Genomic DNA, 25,014 nt, shown 5'->3' on the forward strand with positions numbered 1-25,014 from the left:
ATTCTGGACCTTCTGTGTGCCAGCACGCCCCAGGCCTCCTCGATGCTGGCATTCTCAAGGTGGGGTTCTGGACTGGCCCCACCCTCCTGAATTGGAAATGCTGGGAGACAACCCACCAAAGTCAGCATTGTTATCCTCCTCCTCCTGTTTACAGATGAGAGCAACTCGTTAGCACCATGGGCAGTCGAGTGGGGACCCACACCCCAGCCTGTGTTTGTGCCCTCGTTCAGGTCTTACTCTCTTGGAGTTGAAACCTAGAAGACAGTTAATACACAGGTCAACGGCCCAATCACCAAAATACTGAGAGCGTTACGTTCTAGGAAGGAAATGAAAGGGGCTGTGACCTCTGAGCTGTGCCCGGCTCAGCCCTGGGAAGGGGCCACGGTGGCCTGACCGAGAGCAAAGCCCCGCCCTGCGCTCCTGACCTTGTCGGGTCTGATGATTACCCAGTGTGATGTCACTCCCCCAGTGGCCAGCTCCGACCTGGCCCTGTGACTGAGCAGGGCGCCTCATGCCTGTGTCACAGTCAGAACCCAGAGCCACGGAGCCAGCAGTGTCCACCCTGGGCACAGTCCGGAGTGAGCTTCTCCTTTCTTCTGTGGACTTTCTCTCTCAGAGGAAAAAGCTGCTCGTCGGTGTCTGAGAACATCTTCGAGAGGCTCGTTGGCAATAAGGCTTTTCTGTCATCTTTATGTCAGTGCGTTTCTTCATGTCAGTGCGTTGACGTCGCAGAGCGGGGCTGAAAGGCAGGGCTTTCTGTGATGCAGAAAGTGTTCCATATCTGCTGTCCAGGACGGGAGCCACTGGCCACATGCGGCCACTTCGCTTTAAATTAATTACGCTGAAATAGATGTGGATGTCGAGTTCCCAGCCACACCGGCCACATTTCCAGTGCTCAGGAGACACATGTGGTTAGTGGCTGCCGTGGTGGACAGCACAGATGTAGGATTCAAATTTAGAAGTATTTGGTTGAACCATATGTAGGTCAGAATTGGTAGGATCTTGGCAACTTTATAGGGAACAGCCTAATAGAAGAGAAAGGGGACTTCAGACCTATTCAACCCATCCCTTTGTTATAGGAGGAAAAACTGAAGGCCAGGGAGCCTGTGGTCCCACCCCGCTAGCTGAGAGGGTTTCGGACTCCCTTGAGGTTTATCTGTGAGCTCAGGGATTCCCATCTCAGTGTGGCTGACAGTGGTGCTGTCCTATGCAGTGCAGGCAGTTAGCAGCGTCTCTGGCCTCTGCCCACAGCAGCCAGGAGCACACATGAAATGAATCCAGGCATTATCCCATGTCCCCTGGTGGGAGAGGGGAGGAAAAATTGCCCCTGGTTGACAATTGCTAGTTTAGCTGAAAATAGTAACTAGTTTCATTCTTTTCCCTCATTTTTAATTAGCCAAGGATGGGATTGGGACCCAGAGATCCCTGGGGGCAGAGTTCCTCCCTCTGAGCAGATGGGGCGCCCATGGGTGAAGGGTGGCACCCTCGGTTTATGTCGGAAACATTGACATACACTTACAGCCTACTTTTCTTTTCAGCTCTGCGAGCGTCTGGGTCTTTTTAGGCAAACAACTGGCTTCAGCCCTGGAGATAATTAAACCCATCTTTCCTCCCTCTCCCCACCCCATCGCCTAAACCCTTTGGTCCGTTCAGTTCACAATGATAACATTGTTCGAGCAATACTGCACACATGTTGACACTGAAGTGTTTAATCTTGCGGTACAGTAATGCTCTCTGCCCCTCCCCCGTCTGTGCGGCCTGCAAAGCCGAGGACAAAAAGCCCTGCTGCCAGGGGTCTGGCCACGCACCTGCATCTCGGGACTCAGCCCCCGCCTCTGACAAGGACGCCGTGTCTCTGAAGACCCCCTCGCTGGGACGCCAGGTGGTCTTGCTGGCAGCCCAAGCATTTGGTGGAAAGTTCGAGAGTTGAAGCGGCAGTTCAGGGGCCGGGGAGACAATGCCTCTTGTGTGCCCTCCACCAGGCAGAGCCCTGCCCCCCTATTTGGGGGGCTAGGGAGGTGTGATGGGGAGGTGGGCTAATGCTACAGAATCTTTAAGCTGTCAACCTCGCGCAAGGGTGACTCTGGCGTTGGGCCAGAGCAACAGTTACACACCAGAGAGGGACGTGAGGGCGACGCAGTCTGCAGTCTCTGGGTTTGGTTTTTAAGGAGATTAATGTTGTGACCACAGCCCTGGCCCGTGGGGCTCAGTTGGCTGGAGTTTTGTCCCATGTGTCCAGGGTTGTGGGTTTGATTTCTGGTCAGGGCACATACCCAAGTTGGGCCTTCAGCCCTCAGTCGGGGCATGTGCAGGAGGCAGCTGATTGATGTTTCTCTCTCAGATCGATGTTTCTCTCTCTCCCTCTCCCTCTCTTTCTCAAATCAATAAAAACATACCCTCTGTGCCTGTGCTCATAAAATACTTGGTGCCATCTCATAGCTTAGTGGCATCTTTGGGGGCAGATTTAGAAAGTGTTGTGACTATGTTGTGTGTGCCAAGGTTTGGTATACTTCAGAGCTATCCTTATTTAATTGTCTTTATAGCTACAAGGTCAAGGTGGTTCCCAGCTTGAGGGAGAGAGTGTGGCCAAGAGCTGCAAACCATACAGGTATTCAGAGCAGCTGTATGGCTGCGGGCAAGTGACTTTATATCTCCTAGTCTCAATGTTCTCATCTGCAAAATGGACATGATGTGTGTGCTACCTGTTAGCGGGGGTGTTATAAAGATTAGATGAGATGATGTGTGTGACATGGGCTGTGGCTTCCAGGCCCGTGGGAAGGCTTCTGACGTGGGGGCTGTCCACCTCTCACCCATTCGGATGGCTGCTGTCAGAAGAAAACATGAGAGAATAACAAGCGTAGGTCAGGGTGCAGAGCACTTGTGTGCTGTTGGGGGGCATATAAAATGAAGCCGCCTCCATGGAAAACAGTGTGATAGTTCCTCAAAAAATTAAAAATAGAATGACCACATAACCTAGCAATTCCACTGGAGCTATATCAGCGGTTCTCAACCTGTGGGTCGCGACCCCTTTGGGGGTTGAACGACCCTTTCACAGGGGTTGCCTAAGACCATTGGAAAATACATATATAATTACATATTGTTTTTGTGATTAACCACTATGCTTTAATTATGTTCCATTTGTAACAATCAAAATACATCCTGCATAGCAGATATTTACATTACAGTTCATAACAGTAGCAAAATTACAGTTATGAAGTAGCAACCAAAATAATTTTATGGTTGGGGGTCACCACAACATGAGGAACTGTATTAAAGGGTCACGGCATTAGGAAGGTTGAGAACCACTGATCTATATCCAAAAGAATTAAAGGTAGGGTTTCAACGAGATATTTGCACACCCATGTTCATAGCAGCGCTATTCACAGTAGCCCATAGGTGGAAGCCACCCCAGGGTCCATGGGTCCATGGCTGGATGGCTGGATGGACGAAGCATGGCCCATCCACAAATGGAATAGTGCTCAGCTTTGGAAAGGAATTCTGACACATGCTACCACCTGGGTGAACCTTGAAGACATTATGCTGAGTGAAATAAGTCGGCCACAAAAGAACAGATATTGTATGATTCCATTTACATGAGGCACTTAGAGTAGTCAACCCCATAGAGATGGAAAGGAGAATGATGGTTCCTGGGGCTGGGGTGACGGGGAACGGGGACTTGTTTAATGGGGACAGACTTTCAGTTTTGCAAGAGTAAGAGTTCTGGATATTGGTTGCACCACACCGTGAATGTGCGTGATGCTACTGAACTGAACGCTTAAGAATGGTTAAGACAGTTGATTTGGTTTGGGGGTTAGATAGGTAACTGCTGCCATCTAACTGGGCTTTTCACCAGCTTCTGTCCTATAGCAGAACAGCTGGGGGTCCCACCACACCCACCATGGGGCGCTCCAGAAATACCCGTTGATTGAGTACACAGGGTGCAAGGAGACATGAAGTATTTGCTTGGCAGCATCTATCGTTTTAGACTTGTATGCGACGCTCCCTTCTCTGGGCTCGGGGCCGACGCCCCTCCTGCAGGAGCTACTGTGCACGCAGCGCATCCACATCGTGTCGTGGAGACATTTCCTCTGCGAGGAGCTATGTCTGCTCTGTTCCGAGAGCGCCTACTTTATGGCAGGCCTGGCCGGCTTTCACACTCCTTCCTCTTGCCGCCTAAACCTGTGAGTGAGTGAAGAGCCATCATCCAATTTCACATCCCAGAGCCTCGGGCCGAACATCACCTCCCCAGCAGCCTTGAGACATCAGCTCCTGTGAAAGAACCTTCTGGATGAATTGTGTTCCTGTAGGAAAAAGGGAGGGGTCTGGGTGGGAAGAGTCGGAGTGAAATGGGGGTTGGGGGTCCAGGCAGTCAAGGGTCCTTCAGAACTCATGGTTGTGCTGTGGGCTCCGGTGGTTCTGGTTCCCAGAGCCTCGTTCTCACGGAAGGGATTCAGGGTGTGTCCCAGCCACAGCCGGGGCCTCGGTCCAGGCTGAGCTCACAGAGACCAGACTCCGAGTGAGGAGCCGAGCGCTAACGCTGGACTTGCAGTTCTTACCTGGAAAGCGTGCCTGTGCTCATAAAATACTTGGTGCCATCTCATAGCTTAGCGGCATCTTTGGGGGCAGACCACATGTCCGGAGGTTAACCAGGCCTTTTCTGAAAACCACACAGTTTTGGAAGGAGCTGCTGGGCGAGGAAGCTGGTTATTTAACCATTTATCGACTCTCCCTCGCCGCGGCCAGAAGAGCGGCTTCTACACTCCAGGCCTCTCGTCCACAAGTGGCCGCGTCTTGCTCTTCAGGTGTCTTTTCTGCCCGGAGGTGCCCAGGGGGGCTACTGCCTGGGGTCTGCGAGCTGCCGATGACCAATCCAGTGACTGGTCTCCCGGCCCTTTATGTCTGGATCTGGCCGCCATCTGGTCATCTTACTTTGCTGTCCGCAGTCCTGCTCCTTCCCCGGCCAAGTTCTTCCGGTGGCGTGTTCTCCGCCTCCCATGCAGCCCTGGAGGTCAGGCCATGGCTGTGCTTGTCTTTCTCATTGTGCATGTTTTTCCATAAAACTTGACGGTAAGCCCAGTTCCGTAGCCCCAAACTTGAACTTTCGTGCCAGGGTTTCGGACCTTTCTCTTCTCAAGTGTTCAGTTTTTTACTTGGGTTGCTCACAGGTCACTCAAGTCTAACCTTCTGCAACTACCCATGTTTTCTTCCCCCCTACTTGCCCTGCAGAGCCGTCCCTACAATATTTACATCTACTGGGGGCATTACTGCCTACTAGGCATTCCAGCTAGCAGGGTACGTCCCTGGTCTAGTCCTCGCCCTTCAAACGCTTACATCTGATCAGTGTTGTCTTCTGTCCATCCCCCTAGCTTCATTTCCTGTCCATTCCGTCTCTCTGTAGTCCGGAGCAGGGATGAAAAGCATGCCATTTTCTCGGGCAGCCAGGATTCGTAGTGGCTGCCCCAGTACCAGGTGGAAGCAAAGAATGCTGTGATTGTTTAATGGTGCCTATCTTGGGTGCAGGAAGGGAGAGAGGATGTGCATGTTGGACATGCGTCATTGCTAGCCCAGACCCTCCTCTGAGCTCCCTGTGTATGTTCTCACCTCTGTTCTCACAGTATTGCCAGTCCTCTCGCTAAACTAGTTTTGATCAAGGCTCTATCCAGCACAACAATGAACCAAACCAATCATGATTGAGGGGGGTCAATGATTGACTCCTTAGCGTGGCATCCAAGAACCTTCTCGATGAGGAACTAACTTGCCTGTTTCTTGTTATTCCCAGCAGACTTCTTACCACTCAACACGCTGTCTCTCAGGCCTTCAAGCATGCTGTTCCCTCTGTCGGCCATGCCCTTCTTGTTCTCTGGGGTTGGCCAACCTCAATTCTTCCTTAACTTCCTGAACATTCTTCCATTCCACACCTTTCCTGGGAAGAAGTCCCACCTACCTCATACCAGATACCTAGACAAAGGCACCAGGATATGCTAAAACCAACGAAGCCAACTGTCTCTTTAGGATGATGTCTCACTTGGCTCCGTAGACTGTTCCCCCCAGATTCTTGCCATGGAGACAGTGAGAGGCACATACTAAAGCTGAGCACTCAGCCCTCTGACCCAGCAATCCCGCTTCTTGGAGTTTACCCAGTAGAAGTGTGTTCGCCAAAAGGCGCGTGCACGAATGCCCGTCATAGCACAACCTGTAGTGTCCCAAACTCGAAACTACCCAAACGTCCATGACAAAATAAATGGAGGCCTTTTTGCACAATGAGGTCCTACTCAGCAGTGGAAATGAATGAGCTACCACCACAAGCAGCCACATGAGGGATGGAGGCGCAGGTGAGCGGAGGCAGCAGATGCAGATGCAGAAGGGGAAGTGCCAAGCAGGCCAAGTGAGCCTGGGTGCTGGGTGTTAGGGTGGCTGCCACCCCTGGGGAGGAGGGGCTGCTGGTGATGAAATGCCATGTCCTGTTCTGGGTGTGTTCACGTCCAGAAAGTTCAGCGAACTTCATGACCACTTCTGATCTGTGTGCTTCACTGGATGTATATTATGAATATAATCACTTGCTTATAGACCAGACGGGAATTATGCCAAGAATAATGTATTCAGTCCACTAGACCAACGGAGCCTTACTGACCGCCAGGCTGTGCTGGGCACTGGGGGTTCAGGAGGGAGATAGTCATTGCCCTCTTCCTAGGGGCCTAGGGGTCATCTGCACTCGGAAATTATGCCAATCTAAATACAGCAGCTTTCATGGCAAATGGTCACCTGGAGATAACCACTGCCCATCCACTTCCTGGCGTGAGAATAACTGGGCTCGTGATTGCTTTGCTCAGAGCTGCCTTGGTTGCAAGGGCAGCGACCCAACTCCAGCTTAAGGGGACTTGTTTGAAGGATGTCCACGTACTCACAGTCGGAAGAACTGGGGAGCAGGCTGGACTTGCATGTGGCACAGAGGTCATCCCTGAGTGTCGGGGTCCTGAGAGCCGACACCCGGCGCGGGGCTTCCTGTCCCACCGGCCCCTCTGCTTTATTGACATCCTGCTACGCAGAATCCCCCTCCACGGCCAGCTTTAGGGTTCTTGTTTCAGGCTTTTATGAAAGGACTCTAGGATCTGCTCTGGGGACAATCATGAGGCTGGTTGCTGTCAGGATGGTGTTTTCTGGAATCTACTTTCTTTGGACTTACCGTTTGGTCTCAGGGATTTGAGCCCTTTTGATCTTTTCAAGATGAAAGTCTTGGTGAAAGCCTGTGAGCTCCCGTAGCCGGCGGGGGGCTGGAATGTAAAGGGCAGCAGGGGAAAGCTGGGTTTCCAGGCTCCGGGTTTTCTTAGAATGCCCAGCGATACACAAAAAGTTCCTCTATGGGCACAGGAGACAGCAATGCCAGACACTGATTGTAAAGTGCAGGTCTTGGGTAATCACCTAAGGCTTAAAAAGCTGGTGTAAAGATGTGTTTTCTGCCTAAAAGTGCATACAAGCTCCCCTCTAGACCTTAGTGGTGCCAACTAAATTGTCGCTCCCAGAAAGAACTGCCGTGGAGTCATGCCATGGCGGGGTTCCCACGTAAAGCCCAAACCTTGGCAAGACGTGACTTGGTATTTGGGTTGGACGTTGACTTATTCGCTGCTCTTTTTTAAAAAAATGACCGTTCTTTCTTTGATAAATCACAACATTATTTCAGAACATATGATGTGGGTTTTAGGGAGAACAGAATGGCAACGTGGCTCATGCCTCTCGTCTTAAAATAATCAAAGAAGGAAATTCACTCAGAAAGCCAAACCGAAGAGCCTGCAAGTGTTGCAAGAAGTTTACTTGGATACTTGATTCCTTTGCCATTTTTTAAAAAGAAGCTTTATAACCTTATTATCTTTTAAAAAAAATATATTTTATTGATTTTTTTACAGAGAGGAAGGGAGAGGGATAGAGAGTTAGAAACATGGATCAGCTGCCCTCTGCACACCCCCCAGTGGGGATGTGCCCGCAACCAATGTACATGCCCCGACCGGAATCGAACCTGGGACCCTTCAGTCCACAGGCCAACGCTCTAGCCACTGAGCCAAACTGGTTAGGGTGTAACCTTATTATCTTAACTGTCTGATATCTTCAGTGTCTTAACAGTTAAGATACATTTAATCTTATATGTTAAAAAAGTTACATATACACCTGCTACAGTGAACTTTATATTTATGATTAATTATGTATCAATGTTTCCTTTCTTCACTGGGTGTGTGGCTTTAGTAATTGTACCTGTGTCGATGTCATGCTTATTAAACGTGTCTGTATTGTTTGCTCTATTGCACTTTTCCCCCAGATAAAGTTATCTTGGTCGAACTATGTAAATACCACCCCCCCCCCCCCCACACACACACACACACTGCTTCTTCTGCACTGATGGCTGTTCTCTCAGTTCATTGTTTAGAGGTTCTGTGACATGGCCAGCACAAATTGCCAGGCATTTTCTGTTGTAAGTGCCGGTCCCTGTGGCTTCCCAACAGGGGTGCGAGAAAGGGTCATTATTATTATTACCTTGGAGGAAGGGGGCACACACAGAGGGGAATGTGCTGGCTTAGCCACACAGCTGGTAAGTGGCACAGCTGAGATGGGAACTCAGGCCACCTGGCTGCAGAGAATGTCAATGTCAAGAGTGTGGATTTTGGAGTTCAGACACTCACCTAACGTGTGACCTTGGGCAAATTACTTGACTCCCTGAGCCTCAGTTTCCTCATCTGTAAAATGGGGATCCATCCTGCCTCACGGGGTCTATCAGACTGGCACAGGCTCCTCTGTGTGAGACCATCACAGAGCAAGCACTCGTAAACACGCTTTCTCTTGTTCACTTCCGGGTTCTTCATCCATCATTATTGTAAGCTGACCATGGCTTCCAAACCCCCATTCTCTGCTCGGTTGGTCGCTGCCTGCTGATAGGAGCTGTTGGGGTGTGGTCTATCCCGGCACTGGGAGCAGGGAAACGGGGGTGGGGTGTGTGTGGGGGGGAGTCTGACTGTTCCAGGCATCGTGCTGGGCTCCTCTGCTGAATGTCGCAGCACCGTGGGCCTTTCTGGCCTTTGGAGGGTGGGCTCTGCTGGGGGAGGCGGCTGGCAACAGAGGCCTTATCTGTGCCATCTGTCAGCATGGGGGCGGGGACCGGCCTGTGGAATGCTGACCTGATATTCCTCAGGACGACGGTAACTCCAACTCCGTAATCGGGAATGTCTGAGGGCATGTTTCCAGGGGTGGCCAGAGTGGTGGGGTGGGGTGGGGTGGGGCACCTGAGCGGTCACAGTGCAGGGAGCCACAGGAAGGCAAGTTCAGGGAGCAGGAAGGGCCAGTGTCGAATGCTGCTCATGGAGGTCCAGCAAGAGGATGGCCGTGGGCGTCCTTCCCGTTTAGCTAAGGGATGGTCTTTGACTTCGCATTGGGCGCCTGGGGCGCTGTGAGGTGCGTTCCCTGGGAGCTCCCTCACAGGGGCCCAGGGTGGGGGCTGTGTGGACGCACCTGACTGCTTACTGAGGGCACAGGATTCACTCCAGGGGGGTGTGGCCTCACCCCCCCTCCTTCCCAGCCCCTGCAGAAAAGCACTGAGGAGGCCCCCAGTGTCCCCAGCCTCTGCCCATGACTTCCTAGCCAGGCTGCTGCTCCTCGGGCACCCTTAGGCACTCTCAGGTACAGCCCTCCGGGAGAACAGCATGGCAGTGACCAAGCTGAACACGCACAGTCCACTTCCTGTGTGCCCACCCAGAATCACCCAAATGCAGGTGCCTGAGGACTCCTAGCAGCACTGCTCTCCGAGCCCGGATTGCAGATCCCCAGGTGCCTGTGAATGGTAGAAGGGACATGGCCTTGGGACAGTCAGGCTGTGGGCTGGTCACAGCAGTGAGGGTGCGTGAGCATCCACAGAGATGAGGATGCATCACAGTAACCCTGGGGAGGGGAGGAGCCAGGCCAGGAGAAGGTACGGTGTTACCCCTGTGGCTGGAGAGGGGCCGAGGAGGGGCGCTGGTCACGGCTGTTTCTTGATCTGGGAGAAGCTTCCCTGGGTGGGTTCACATCTGGCTGGCGTACAGACCGTGCGTTGTGATACGATGAAAAGGTTCTGACACCAGCAGAGCAGCTCCCTTCCCAGCTGTCAGCACTGCCACGGGGATGCGCGGCCACGGCCTCCGGTGGGGGTGCACCTGGCTTTGAGTCCTGGCTCTGACTCTGCACAGGCAACTCAACACCTCGTGGGCGTCAGGTGCATCCCCTACCCACATGCAGGGGTTCATGAGCTTGAGGGGTGTCAGAGGACTGCCCCAGGGCATTCCACAGCAACAGAGTGGAGGCTGCTTGCCATGCCCCTTCCCCCCATCCCCACGTCCTGGTCCCCTCCTAGCTTCCTGGAAGCTGCCACAAAAGACCCCTCCCTCCCTCTCCGCCTTCATAGATCAGAGTCCCCATGGCCTCAGCTAATTTCAGAGAGGAAGGAAGAAGGAGAGATGGAAACATCAATGATGAGAGAATTATTGATTGGCTGCCTTCTGCACACCCCCTACTGGGGATCAGGCCCACAACCCAGGCATGTGCCCTGACTGGGAATCGAACCGTGACCTCCTGGTTCATAGGTCCATGCTCAACCACTGAGCCATGCTGGCTGGGCCCTGTGGCCATGTTTTGCCATCAGATTCAGCCTTGCCTTTTTCTTGGACCGGGTAGAAGAGAGGTGCTCTTGTGAGTGTGAAGGGGCGGGTGGGGGCGGGGGGTGGCTAAGGACAGCTGCCATCGGTTCTGGAGAGCCCTTCCCTCCGGCCAGCTCTCCCTTGGAGCCTGGGGTCCGTCCCAGAGGCTGCGGTCCAGACGCGGGGCCACTCTGTGCCCGGCCGGGATCCCCTGCCTCGAGATGTCACCTGCCCCCCCAGCCCAGGAGGGAGCAGCCCGAGGGGTGGCTCATCCCCCAGTGCCCCTGCCTCACCCCAGTGTCTTCTCAATGGAGCCCTGGGGCTGCTGGTGCCGGTGCCTCCTTCATCAAGCATCCCGTCCTTAGCTGCGGCAGCCCGAGCCCGGCCCGGCAGCTCTCGGGCCCACTGAGCTGCAGCACGCTGGTCCTGCTTCTCCTCTCTGCCACGCTGTTCCCCGCCCCTACGGGAGGTGCAGCGGGGACTGTCCCCAGGAGATGACAGATGCTGCAACCCCCCCGCCGCCTGGCCTGCGGTCGTTCTGCATCTTCCCGAACTTGTTACTCCCAGCTCCATCCCTGCTCCACTTGGCCCAGAGGATGCAGGGCCCCCTGGAACCGCAGTGCACCCCCAGGACCAGCCCTTGGGCTTATGCCATCTCGGTGTTTATCCCCTGCGAAGGGGGCATGCTCTCCTGGTCTGGCCTCACTGCCCGTGTCAGGGAGAAGCGCTGAGGTCCTTCACTTTATTTTGTCCTGAAGTCATTTTCCAAAGCCCCCGGCCATGCCATCTCTTAGAAGTCTAAGTCTGTGGTTGTAAACCTGGCTGCCGTGGAAAACGTCTGGGTGCTTTACAAAGTACCGGGCTCTGAACCCGCCCCCAGCGACACCTTGCCGCTGGTTCAGAGGGGAGAGAGTGCAGCAGCTGCTGGGGCCAGTGTGCCATCTCCCCGCCCCACTGGGGAAGCTGAGGTCTGCGAGATGGAGATTGGCCAGCACTGCAGACGGGGTCCCAGAGAGCCTGTTAGGAAACGTTTGCCAGCCCAGCCGTGGGCCAGGGCACCCCTGTTTTTGCCAAGCTCCCACAGTGGTTCTCACGTGCAGCCAGGCTGAGCACCAGGTGCTGAGGGACCCGGAGAGGCAGAGTGAGGTCGATGTTGACTAATAACAGCTCGCAGTTGTCTGGCCCTACCAGATGTTAAGCTACTTAGTGAATTAGATCACTTACCTCCGACAACAACCAAAGAAGGAGGATTATTCTCCCCATTTTTTTAGATGGAGAAACTGAAGGTACTTGGTACTTCGTCCAGGCCATTCAGCTAGTTAGTAGCTGAGCTTGGATGCACACCCAGACCTGCTCTCCGGGAACCTGAGCCTCAGGGCTGCTAGGGCCGCTGTGGTCACTGCCACCTCTCCCCGGCAGGTGGATGCAGTCACTGCCCTTGCTTCCCAAGGGGACTTCAGCCCGCAGCAGGTGGCGTGGGCTGAGCCGTCACCACCGGGGTCACTCGCAATGGGCTTAGCCAGATGCTGGCCTCTGAGCCAGGAGCGTGCGGCCAGTTACTAACGAGCTGCTGGTGCCCGTGTGTGTTCTTCCCTTCCCAGTGGAACACGACAAGGAGTTTTTCCACCCGCGCTACCACCATCGAGAGTTCCGGTTTGATCTCTCCAAGATCCCGGAAGGGGAGGCCGTGACTGCAGCCGAGTTCCGGATCTACAAGGACTACATCCGGGAGCGCTTCGACAACCAGACGTTTCGGATCAGCGTTTACCAGGTGCTGCAGGAGCACTTGGGCAGGTGGGTGCTGCGCTGACGCCGGGGAGGGACGCGAGCTTCCTCCAACTGCAGAGGAAGTGGTGGCGGCCAGAGGGTGGGGCCAGGTCCGCAGGCTCGGTCCTGGCTGCTTCCACCATGTGCAGGCCCTGGGCTGGCTCTCTTTTTTAAAGAGTGTGTATGTTGTTTTGTTTTGTTTTGTTTTGTTTTGTTTTAATGTCACTGTTTCTTAAAAATATCACAATCCGACAATCCTGTTAGGAACAGGGGATGGCCAGTAGGCCTGAGGTTGTGTGACCCCAAGTGGGTATTTAGGGGTGGTCTGGGTCTGGCCTGTGTTTAGGGGCCTGGAAGGTGGGGGATGGAGAAGAGGAAGAAACGTTTTTGAAGGTCTACCTCTCTCCCATTTGTCACTCTGAAACGCAGCACATGATGTCAGGTGACCAACCAAAGTGGCCATTTGTAATCATCTTAGGGGACAGACACCCCCAAACCCCAAATAAACAGGCAGAGAACTCTCAGCCTTCCAATGTTCAGGAGGCTAGGAACCGAACGCAGGTGTTGAAAGACTAATTTCTTGAGACCCTTTAGTTTCCAGCTCTTCTGGGAGGTAAGACGGCTGAGAGAACGGGCTGGGATGTCTGGCAAGTCCACTCTGCCGCCCCGAGGTGCCGAGCCAGGGTTGCAGACTACCCGCTGGCTGGGTTTCTGGGTGTCTCAGGTCTCAGACTTTTACCCACCTCCCCGCATACTGTTCCTTGGTAATCAGTGCAAGGAAGGTTGGTGGGCAGCTCCTTCGATGGGCAGCCTAGCATCTTCAGTTGGAATGGGGACTGTTATCACATCGGGGACTTAGGGACCATTACCACCTCGTTTGCTAAGCATCTCCCTTTCGGAGGTAGTCTTCTGAGAAAACCAAACTGATGCTTCATGCTTCTGATGTCTTGCACTCGTCACCTCATTTCATACGCACACCAGCCCCCTAAGGGAGCCCCCACACAGGGACCCTGATGGGTTTTAATTGCTGCCATGGAGGCTCTATCAGTTTATATTCCCAGAAGCCACATAGGGAAGCCTGTTTCCCCCTATACTCACCAACATGGTCTCTTATTAAACTGTTTGATCTTTGTTGGTCGGATGGACCAATGGTATCTCAGTGTGGATTAAATTTGCATTTAGAGCCCCCGTTCGAATGCAGTGCCCTAAGGTACAGGGCGTGGGCGTGGTGCAGCGGAGGCGGCAGACAGCCTTGGCAGTCACCCCTGAGTCTCCCTAAAGTACCCAGGTGCCCCTGTGCCCCCTGGTCGGCCGTGCCCTGGCTCCAGGCCCAGGCACGAGAAGCAGCACTGAGTTCCTTCTCGGGGTGGCGTGTGTTTGCTGTTCTCTGACGGATCTCCCAGGGCTCTTGAACAAGAACACGCTTGACTTTTCTCATGAAGACACACTCACTGGGGTGAGGCAGGTGCCGAGAGGCTGTTTGTCAGTAGCACTCCATCAGCCCACTTGTGCAAAGGCTGCCGGCAGCTGCTCATCCTTCTGCCTGTGTCAACCTGCTGGCACTGCGGTCCCATCATGGTGTGAGGTGGCGGCCTCCTCGACCTGCCTTAGATCCACGGGGTGGGAGGAAGGCCCCGGGGAGAGGAGAGGGCCTGACTCACTGTGGTTGGAAGAGTGGGCAGCTGTCCGAGGCTCCCTGGCAGGCAGCCAGGGCAGGTGTTCCAGGTTGCCCACCACAAGCACCGTGGCCACAGGTGATCTCTGGGGATGCCCAGCCTGGCTGTGGGCTCCTGCCTCTGAGGGCTGTGGCTTGCTGGGAGGCCAAGTCCCTTGCCGGCGAAGGTCTGTGCACCGGCTGTGTGCCGTGTGCAGGCCGAAGTCAGCAGACCCCAGTCTCTGCTCTCCGGGAGCTCACGGTGGAGCAGAGGAAGTGACGTGACAGGGGCAGAGTATGAAGGAGGGCAGGTGGGGGAGTGAGGCGGTGGGAGGGGAGGAGGGGCTGCTCTCTGTAGATTTCTAACTTTCCTTTCTGCACCGGAAAGAAGGAATCTAGTCTCTCATTCTCCAGAAGTTAACGCGGAAGCAAAACAATCCTATTATGTCATTCCCCAGGTGGGATGACCAGCTATGAAGAGTGTGGATTTGAACCCCAACACTATATACCGTGTAGTCTTGGGAGTCTTACCTCTGGGAGCTTGTTTCCTCCTCGATACAATGGGACTCATGATAGCATTAACCTCTCAGAGTTGTGAGGATAAAGGAGGTTAACATGCTTACTTATAACATAGTAAATGCTCAGTAAAGTTTTATTAATATTAGTATCATCACCACCTTCACCATCCTCACTATCACTATCACCATCATCCTCACCATCACTATCACCACCATCACCATCCTCACCATCACTATCACCACCATCGCCATCCTCACCATCACTATCACCACCATCACCATCCTCACCATCACTATCACCACCATCACCATCCCCCCCCCACCCGCCCCGCACCATCATCGGAGGGAATGCAGAGCCTTCTTAGGAAGATGCCGAGCTCCGGGTGTGGCTTTCCCTCTGCTGAATCTCTGAGTGTTCAGTCTTCATGGGGATACAAGCCTGAGCTGGTGTGGGGGTGGGGCCCCGGTTGGCATTTCCTCAATCTGGGGCAGGCATTTTCTTTAGGCTGAAGGCCTGTGGCTGACCTGATTCCCTGAGAGGATGCTACCCGGCCGCCCTGCTGTGTGGCCAGCCTGCTCCTTCCAAGGAGCCGGGCCTCCCTGCTGCCGGCCGCCCAGCTGTGCGGAGCCGGGACATCTGGCTCTCTGGCCAGCCTCGGCCTGAGCTCCAGGACAGCCCGGGGTGCCGGAGATGAGCCGGCTTGGGTTGGCCTCGGCGTCCCTCCCCTTGTGACAGCCGCTTTCCACCGAGGCCTCTTGATCGTGCGGAATCCAGATTAAGTTCCGAGCCTGAGCCAAGCTGGAGGCCTTCCCCGGGCCTCGGGCCTGCTTGCAGCGTGGCCCCGGCAGCTGGAAAGGCAGGCTGGACCGCCCCGGCAGGCTGTTGGCCGAGTGGGGCTGAGCGGCAGGGCTGGGTCAGTGGCCTTGGCCGCACTTGCTGGGAGCAGTGGGGGCCAGGGCGTCTGAGCCTTGCCCTCCTTTTCTGGACTCCCAAGCCCAGGGCCCGACCCGCTGGAGCTGCGTTGGCTCAGAGTCCATTTCCAGCTAAAGGTGAGGGTGTTTGGGGAGGGGGGTTGCACTAGTTCAAACTAGTTTACAACAGGTTTCATTCATGGAAACTAGACTGAGCATTTCCCATCCGCCCCGCCCCCCTCAGGCCCCAGGCTTACTCCTTGAAATGCAGCTCTGTCTGTAGGGGATGTGGGCGCTTTGTGGGAGACCTGGGGGGGAGAGGGGGGAACGGGGCGCAGGCCGGTCAGGGCAACACAACCCGTTCAAAGGGCACTGCCTGGGTCTACATGATGTTGGCAGCTGGATGAAAATGTCCCTTGGTCCGTCTCAGGGACTTTGGCTACCAGGAGGGTGACCTCAGCCTGGTCTCCAGGGCCAAGCCTGCGTACTCGGAGGAAGAGGGAGCTGTCCCTGCTGTGGGCTGGAGAGGGCGGTTTGCCAGCTCCCTTCAGCCGAGGCAGCCTCCAGACAATGAGGAGGGAGGAGGCGCCCCCCAGCATCCTCCCCAGGGCGCCCCAGCTCTCAGCTCCCCACAAGGGGGAGGTGTCACCGTGTCCCCGGCAGTGCCCCCACCTGTCCAGGCACTCATGCACTTGCCTCGGGTCTCAGCTTTTCCTCTGAGAAGGACGTGGCTCTCCGACCCCGGCCCAGTGGCATCCTTGCCCCTTAGCAGCTCAGCTCAGCTGCACGGCTCCCCGGGACCAGGTGAGGATGCAGTTCAGGGTCAGCTGGCTGGGGTGCCCCTGAGCCCCGGCATTTCTGACCTCCCCCGGGGATGTCCTTATGGTGAAGTCCAAGGAGAAGTTGTGTGAGTGCTGGTGAGCATTGCAGTCCCGCACCCCAGGGTGGCTCCAGGGCGGCAGTCCTCAGGTCCTCCTGGTTTCATCGGGCTGGGAAGGGTGAAGGGCTTGGTAACAAGACTGACTTTTTCTGACTTCAGTCGCCACCAGCCCCTCTGGGCAGGGGGACACGGTCACCCTCCAGAGCACATCCCACGCCTGCTCCAGTTTTATCATCATTTGTCGTGATGGACGCTCGCCGTGGTGTGTACCTTGTACGTGATCCTACGGAGACTGGTCTTCCCCACTCGCAGGTGTAGAGACTGCTCGGAGAGGGACGTAACTCACCTGAGGTCCGGCGGCGAGGAAGTGGCAGAGTTGGACTGGACCTCGGGTCTCAGATTCTGGGCTCACAGTCTTGGCCGAGACAGCGACATGGTGCTTCCTGCTTGTACTGATGTCCTTGCCTGGGGCTCGGGCAGGGCGCGTGCATCCAAGCTGTGGGCTCAGCCTTGGCCACACACGAGACTCTTGTGGGCTTTTACGGCCTGGACTTGCTGAGGCTGGCGAGGGGCTGGGCACCGGTGATTTCCTGTGTGGCCAGGGCTGTGGGCAGGTGGCTAAGAGCCCTCCCCTCTCCTCTGGGAGCCATCCATGCCCACGAGACGGAAGCAGAGAGACTCCTGATACAGCCTCTCGGTGGCCTCTTGCCCGATCTCTTAAAGGCGACTGAGCCCCAAGTGAGATCCAGGCCCTGAGCCTGGGTGGCACAGGAAAGTAGCTGGCTGAGGGTGCAGATCCCTGCGGGCTCTGGCGCTGGAGGTGTCTAGAGGCTTCTGGAGCCTTCTTTGCTGCTCCTGAAGGCCTATGTGCCTGGTCCCATGTCTCCCGGCTTCCGTCTCTCACCACTACACCTCAGCCCCGGGGCGTGAGCTCGGGTTTGGAGCCACTTTCTCAGGAGTTTCCGGTTCAGCTCCCCAGTAGCCTGGTCAAGGGCAAGGTGGGAGCAGCCGGCTGCCGGGCCGCACTGGACCGTCTGGAGGTCAGAGGGGAGCACGGCCAGAGCAGCCTGGTCAGGGAGCCTCCGCGCTCGTCCTTGTCACCTTTCTCCAGGCGCGCTCCAGACCCCAGCTGGGCGCGGCTTGAGCAGGAGGCCAGGGCCATTCACCTCTTTGGGTTCCCCACGGGGTCCTCCCGCCTGTCCAGGGGCAACGCTCTGGGAGAAGCCTGTGTCTGTGGCCCTGCCTGGCAGAGACGGAGACGCTGTGCCAGTCCAGTTGCTGCTGGTCACGGCAGCCGGCCTGCCCTCGGCATCTTGGAGCCAACTGGCCCCCGGCTCCCTGTCCTTGGCCCGAGGCCATCTGGTGGGCCTTGGTGGGTGTTTTGACCTTTGTACCTGTCATTTCCTTCCATAATCCATCCCAAACCTGGCTTCTCAGGGAGACTGTGAGCGGTGGGCGGAGTCAGTGGGGACAGACCTCATTTGCTGAGGGTTCCCGATGGGTCAGGCTGGCTCCGGCAGGTGGTAGGCGATGTCGCATTCTCACAGTCACCTGAGAAGTCCGTTTTCTCCCATTTTGTGGATGAGGTCATGGCGCAGAGCAGCCAGGTAATAGATAAAACTTGGGGAGCTGGGGCCCCACCTTTAGAATTCGGATGGAATGGTCCTGGTGTTACCTGGGCCCTGACGCACTGAGGGTTTTTAAAACTCCCCAGTGTGGGCGTGTTTCCTGCTCAGTCTGTCCCTTTGAGGATCTGGGGCCTCGGAAGAGTCACCGCCCCCCTCTGATGGGGTTGGAGACGCCTGTCCTGCCTCCCTTCTTGGTAGTGGTGGGCATGCTGGGGGGGGCAGCTGCGACTCCCCACAGAGAACGGATGGGGAGCCGCATGTCTTTCTGGGAGAGGGGGGAACTGGATGACCCCGAGGAGCAGCTCTGAGTCACTTCCTCTGTGTCTGTCCTGTCCCCATCCCTCCACGTGGACTTGACACTTACTGTGATGGGCAAGGTGGTCCCCTTGCAGACCTGCCTTGTGGAAAGGGCTGCTCCTTTTACCTCTCAATCGATTTGGCTGTCGCCTCCCCAATTCACCATGTAACCTTTGCCCCCTCTCTTTTTGGCAATGCCTCCCTTAACTGGGAGACGCGAGGGCTGCCTCCGGGAGCACCGATGATGGCTAAGGTGATTGTAGTGAGCGCTTACTATGCCGCAGGCACCCTCAGTCCTTCCCTCAGCCCCGAGGGAGCACCTTCACCCACCACACAAGGCAGTGGGCACACCACCACGTTAGGTCCAAGGAAAGGGAGCAGCCGCTACCCCGTCCCTTTTGCTTCTCTCCCTGGGCCAGGGGCACACATTTGCCCTTCCCTTCATGGCAATCCAGGATCCGTAATCGTGGGGAAATGTACTTTCCACCCAAGGAACCTGAGGCAGAGAAAACAGAAGACCTGCCCTGCTGGTCCCAGCGGTGCCGACGAATCTTTTGTCCCTAGAGCCTGGCATATAGAAGGCACTGAGCAAAACACAGGGGCGTGCATGGGTGAAAGGGCGTGGGCTTCCTGACTTGATAGACCATCCGCACGGACGCACGTCCATGCCCAGCACCGTGCAGGGCGTGGGACATGCCCAGCACATACCCATCGGCTGAGCGAGTGCCGGCCCACGAGCACTCGGCCCTGCCTCTCGCCCTCCCCGCACCTCCAGCCTGGGCCGGTCCATCCCAGCAAACTTCCTCGTGTTCTCTCGTCCCGAGCTGAAGCCCGTGAGTGCCTTGTTTGCAGTCTTTCTCCAGCATCTGAGCCCGATTTCCAAAAAGTGAAAACTGCCTGTAATTATATGACTTTTCGATCTCAGGGCACTTTCCCTGTGGTGATTATAATTATGTTATTTAGAGCTGGCGTGCCAGTGGGTGCCCGAGGCTCGGCTGGTGCGGGTCTGAAAGGACATGCTGTGTGTGTGCGCGTGGCCCCGGGCTCCCGGCCCCGGAGTGGACGTGGGAGCAGGCGTCAGTCTCGAGGGCCGGCCGTATAACTTGATCCGGGGCTTTACTCCCAAAAGCACTTCATACTTGGATCTCTGCTCGCCTATAGGAGCCTATTTTTCCAAATGTATTAACATCTGTGTTTCATATCAGGGCCTGTAATTGCTTTAGCCTTTTTGGCAGGAGACAAAGAGAATTAATATTTTTCAATTTGGTCATGAGCGGTCATCTGTAGCTGGGAAGGAAAGTGCCTGCTGGACTATGGACTCAGCACAGATGGGGGTGCAGGCTCACCAGGAGGTAATGTTTTACAAGAGTCAACCATGGTTGAGGAAGTCCTCGGTTATTTCATGTTCAGGGCAGAAGTAGGCCTCAGGGCAAATACTCGAGGCTCTTCCAAATACCTGCTTCCTTTGTCTCCCTCCCACCAGCCCTCTGGGGAGCCCCCTCCACAATACCCAGGGCTTTCCATGTTGCCCATCCAAGGATGGCAGGCGGAAAGCTGACACCTGGCCCGCATTCCAGCACGCAAGCCCTCACAGCCCATCTGGGACCCGAGGCAGGCATTGCTAATGGATTGCAGCACTCCTTCCTGCCAAACCTGGACCCGGCCTGAACCCTAATGAGCTCCATGGCGCGAGGCAGCGCTGCTAGTTGGGTGACGTTGCTGGTCTCAGGTCGGGTTTCCCTGAAGATGACCCTGGGACGAGGCTTGTGTGTGAAACTGAATGATTAGGACATGTTTCCCGATCAGGTCAGAGCATGGGGAAGTGTGCCGGGAGAGGCAGGCAGCCAGGCAAGGGGGCCGTGCCGCACAGAGCCCCCGGGAGTGCTGTAGGCTCCCTCCTTCTGCAGTGGCTGGAGACAGAGTTGCACCCCTCGCTCCAGCCAGGAGTCAAGGAGCTGACATGTGTCTACCTCCCCATCCACCCGCATTTAAGCAGGGGTCCCGACATTTAGGGTAGGGACCGCGCCTGTGCCCTGTAGGGTGGTTAGCAGCATCCCTGGCCTCCACCCACAAGGTAACAGCCAGTGTTGACAACTCAAGATGTCTCCAGACATTGTCAAAACCGGCCCGTGGTTGAGAAGCACTGGGTGGAGGAAGGGGTGTCCATCCCTGGATGCTCACAGGTGAAGGGGGGCTGGCACCTGGGCGCCAGGTGGGAGAATTGAGATGTGCACTTCTGGACGGGCCCCTGCGGAGGCTGCTGGCCCTGACCAGGTTCACCTCCCAGCCTTCTTCCTGTTGGACTGCTCACCGCTCTCCGCCTGCTAACCATCGCTCCGCCCAGCCCTGCACCTGCTCGCGGGCTCCGGGGGTCCTGTGGTCGGGGCGGTGGCTTCTTGAGTGGATCCTGGATGTAAGTGCCTGTGGAGGGACAGGACTCTGGCTCCTCCTCGGCGTCTGGTTGGGGCTCTTTAAAGAAGATACTTGGGCCCAGAGGAGGCTTCTCTTTCCCCGCGATGTTGTGAGTTGGATGTGGGCTCGACCTTTGTGTCTGAGGCGAGGCCCACAGTTCAGGGGAGTGGGAGGGAGGCCGGGGGAGTGGGAGTGAGCTTTGCATATGGGCTGAGTGAGAAAGAGGAGCCCCCGGGAACCGCGTCCACGGGTGTTACCCGTGCATGGGCCCTGACCCCTAGGGGAGGGCTCTGTGAGGCCTGGAGTCGTGATTCCTGAGCATGGAGGGACCCGCTTCGCCTCATCGCTGTCTTCTGCAGACACCACCCACAGGTCACCCGGTGAGGTCCCTGCACTGTCCGTGTGTCCCGGGAAGCAGCCCGCTGAGCTGTGCCATGCGGCAGAGGGGGCCCCGTGGTGTGGGCCCTGGTCCTACAGTGTCCTGTTTTGTCTTTTTTCCAGCCCTCCCTCTGGCTGGTGGTTCTTGGGGTCACTTCTCAGACAAAGTACTTGCATTCAAGTCCTTCACTCACAATCTGTTCCTGGCAGTCCCCGAAATGTGGTGGAAGATGAGTGTCCGCCTGAGTCAGTGGCCTGAGGCACGCGTGGCACTTGGCACAGTTCACTGAGTGGGCCGTGTCCTCAGCTCCCTTCCTGGCCGCCACTCTTGGGTTTAAGGGCCCCCAGTCAGAACGGCTCTTAGACGCCCTGTCACTCTGCGTCGAGTTGCTCGGCTCTGCCCTTTGCTCTCGGAAATCTTGAATCTGGTCATCGCGACACACGCTCCTGTCTGCAGGCTCCACTGTGAAGTTCATTTCCTCGCCCCGTCTGCCTGCACACTCCACTCTTCTGCCTCTGGTTTGGAATCTTAAAATGGCCTGTGGTTCTTTAAAAAAAAAAAAAAGGTGGGAAACAAGACCCAGCAGGATAAACTGTGCTTGTGTTGGTTTGTTTATTCCTTGGATGTGCACGAAGGGGCGAGTTACCTCCTTCTATTTTGGTCGGGAGCTGGAGGAGGAGGAAGTGGGGCACCAGGGAGCGTCTGGGAAGATGAGTCTCCCGTCCCGGGCACCACCGCCCACCTCCACCGCCGGCCACACAGCTGCCCAGCCGCCTGGGATTCCGCCGTCGCAGAGCTGTGGGTGCTCCCACAGGCCTGGCTTTCCGGGGTCCCCAGAGGCCTTGCTGTGTCGCGGCAGGCCTGTCCCAGCACTGCCATCTCCAGCGTGACTCACCTCTCATCCCTTGGGAGGTGGAAGAGAATGATGGTCTCCAGTTTCCGGAAATTCTGGGGCCAAACCCTGGAATTGTAAGCATGGGGACAAGAGCTGGTTCAAAAGTAAACCCGAGGTTGGCTTTCTTCCCCAGCTGGTCGTGTCCTCTTGGTCCCTCCGGACATGGGCCGATGGAGGAGCTGGCCCTGAGGAAGGCGTGGCCGCAATGGCCGAGGCGAACCCCAAGCATCCAGCAGCTTCCGACTGGGGGTCTCCTGGGGGTGATGATTGCACAGGCAGGCCCGTGGGAGGCGGTCTGTGGGTGTGCCTGGGAGCTGACCCGTGTCTGGCCAGTGGGCTCAGGGTGGGCAGTGGGCTGAGGCCCCGGGAATTGGAGGCAAATCCATTTCTGGAGACACTGAGTAAGTTGGGAAAACAGTCCTTCTTCCCCTTTTACTAACACAAGCTACAGAAAGTGACACCAGAAAGCCCCCTGGGCTGGTAGGAATACTCTGAGGACACCAGCACATCCGGTCAGCGTATACCTGGCAGCCGCTGTGGGCTGTGCTGTTTGCTAGGTGCTGGGCTGCAACAGCAGCGAGCAGAGCAGGACTGGGTCTTGCCCCCGAGGCGCGGAAAATCCGGTGGGGTGAGCAGAGAACCGTGAAGCAAATTTAAACACCAGCCTGAACGCTAGAAAGGAGGGCTTTAGAGGGCGTCTAATGAGGATTCGCCATCGGGGCGTCAGTGGACGCTGCCTGGAAGCTGAAGGGTGAACAGGTGCGATGGAGGTAAAAGGCAGCGGGAACGCACGTGGAAGGCCTGTGGCAGGCGGGAGGGGGACAGCTGCCAGCCTGACAGGAAGCCGGAGCACTGGGGGCCAGGTGGGAGGGGAGGGGAGTGAGAGGCGGTGTCGAGGGACCGACCGCCAGGCCATATAGGCAGGATGCCTGTGCACCCCACATGCACATCTGGAGTTATAATTGTGCTTCCTTTCTCTCACAGTTTCCCAGTTTAGACCTTCCGTTCTGCGTCTCCCTTTTTGTGGAAGACGTTAGGGATTGGGCTTTTTATCCTAAGAGAAATGAGGATTAAGGCAGGGCAGTTATCTGTTTGGATTTGAGGTTCTGGAAGCCTGTGAGGCTGCTGGGGATGGGGAGCATGAGGCAGGCAGGGGGGCAGCTCTCCTTCCACTGGGGAGACATTTGTAGGCTCCCCTGAGCCTCAGTGATGGGACCAGAGCACCGCCCCTCCAGGCATCGTGGGCTTCAGCGAGCCCGGCCTGCTGTAAGATGGTGTATCTTGAACGAGATCGGAGCGATATGGTTGTGAGAGCCTTAGTGGAGAGCGGGGGCAGCTTAGCTCCAGGGGAGAAGGCTCCCAGACAGCGAGGTCTGTTCCTACGAGGAGCCTGGAGCCTCTGGCTCTGTGTTGGCACCTTGACTGTAGCATCCCATTTAACCCACAGTCCTCACCGCACCTCCACTTACAAACAACCTTAAGGGGAGCTCGGCTTGCCCGGGATCACTCCGCTGGGATTATACTGTAACGTCCCCGGGACCCAGAGCCTGGTGCTGTGATGCCCACATCTCCCACATCCCTGACCACCCAGAGTGTGAACCAAGGGCCACCCTGGGGACCTCATCACAAAGAGGATCTTGTGCTCCACTCAGACCTCCTGATTGTTTCCTCCTGCTGGTAGGTGCCTCCGTGGTGGGGGAGAACCTTCCATTTCTCGCTGTGTTCCTCCTCCCTCCACCTCCAGCCCGTGTGCTGCACATGTACACACAAGTTCAAGAGCCTCTTTATCGCATGCCGTTGCCGGAGTAGACATTCCTTTGCAGCAGGACTTCTCAGGGTCTTTAAAGAGATACTGTGCGTTATGAATCTCTATGGAGCAATATCATGTGGCACTTTCCAACCTCATTGAAGGCAGAGCCTCTTCATTTTTATTTTTGACCCTCTCCTTTCCCTCTGTGGGATAGCCTATTAATGGGAGGCAGTTTTGAGACCTTTATCAACTCCAAACCCTTCAGACGAGGAACCTGAAACCGAGACCTTGTGGCTGCTGACCTGCTTCCCGACTTTGACCACATGGGGCTTCCTGGGCTCCGGACAGGAGTGTACTTGACTTGACCCTCCTGTGAATGCCTGGTGCTGGCGGTAGAAGGGAGGAGGGAGAGAGACAGACAGAGACAGGGTCATGGGGCGGGGAGGCCGTGGGCTGGTGACTCGTGCTCCGGCTGTGGGAGGAGGGTACCACGCTCCTGTGTGTATTTTTCCACCTTTCTCCCAAATGACTTAATTTCAGTCTTCCTGGATGTGCAGCCCTGAAGTGTGTTTAAAAACAGCTCCGACCTCCCTGACTTCATCTCCCGCCCCTGGGGCGCCAGGGACTGTTTGGGGACTTGGTACAAAGGCAGGGCACTCCCTGAAGCCTGAGGTGGGGTACTGGGACCAAGGCTGGGTCCTCTCCAGCCTGGGGCTCAGGAGGGCCCCCCCCCCCCACCTGAAGCCTCACAGCTGCCACACCCCACTTCCTTGTGTCTCCTTTGATCCCCTTCCCGGCTTCCCTGCAGGGCTGGTGTTTGCATGCTGGTCTGACTCCAGGTGCGTGGAGCTGGCTTCCCGGCCTGACTCATCCTTAGCAGCAGCACGCCTGTGTCCCCCATGACATCATGGCAGCCTGGGAGCGCTCTGGCTTCTCCATTGCTCTCTGGCTTTCTGAGGCATGTCCTCCAGGCCCGGCCGCAGTTCACAACACGTAGGGCTTTGAAGTGTCCAGCCGGTGGTTTGCCAGAGAACCACAGGTGAGGGTTGGGTGAGGGGTCCGAGCAGTAGGGAGGGAGAGTCCTCCAATCACCGTGAGGGGTGAAGCCGAGGATTTCCAGCCCCGAATGCCCTCCCCAGCCTCCCAGCCTCCCAGGACCAGCAGCGGCCTTGCAGGCTCCCGCCACCGCCCACCTCCTGCTCCTTATGCGCCTGCCCCTCTCCTTGCCACCCTCTCATCCCGCTCTGCATTCTGTCCCCTCTGCCCGAAG

At 56.3% G+C, this 25,014-nt stretch overlaps 1 protein-coding gene and 1 long non-coding RNA gene across 2 annotated transcripts in view; both read left to right on the forward strand.

Moving 5' to 3' along the window:
- The window catches only part of LOC132239216 (uncharacterized), a 106,082-nt gene that overhangs the window by 50,047 nt on the left and 31,021 nt on the right, over nt 1-25,014 (forward strand). The window lies entirely within an intron of this gene.
- Nucleotides 1-25,014, forward strand: part of BMP7 (bone morphogenetic protein 7) — a 75,532-nt gene that overhangs the window by 20,855 nt on the left and 29,663 nt on the right. The window contains exon 2 of the mRNA XM_059705230.1: nt 12,254-12,446. Within this exon, the coding sequence (XP_059561213.1) occupies nt 12,254-12,446 (193 nt within the window). The remainder of the gene's footprint in view (nt 1-12,253; nt 12,447-25,014) is intronic.

This window comes from Myotis daubentonii, chromosome 8, assembly GCF_963259705.1.
Source record: "Myotis daubentonii chromosome 8, mMyoDau2.1, whole genome shotgun sequence".
NCBI lineage: Eukaryota > Metazoa > Chordata > Mammalia > Chiroptera > Vespertilionidae > Myotis > Myotis daubentonii.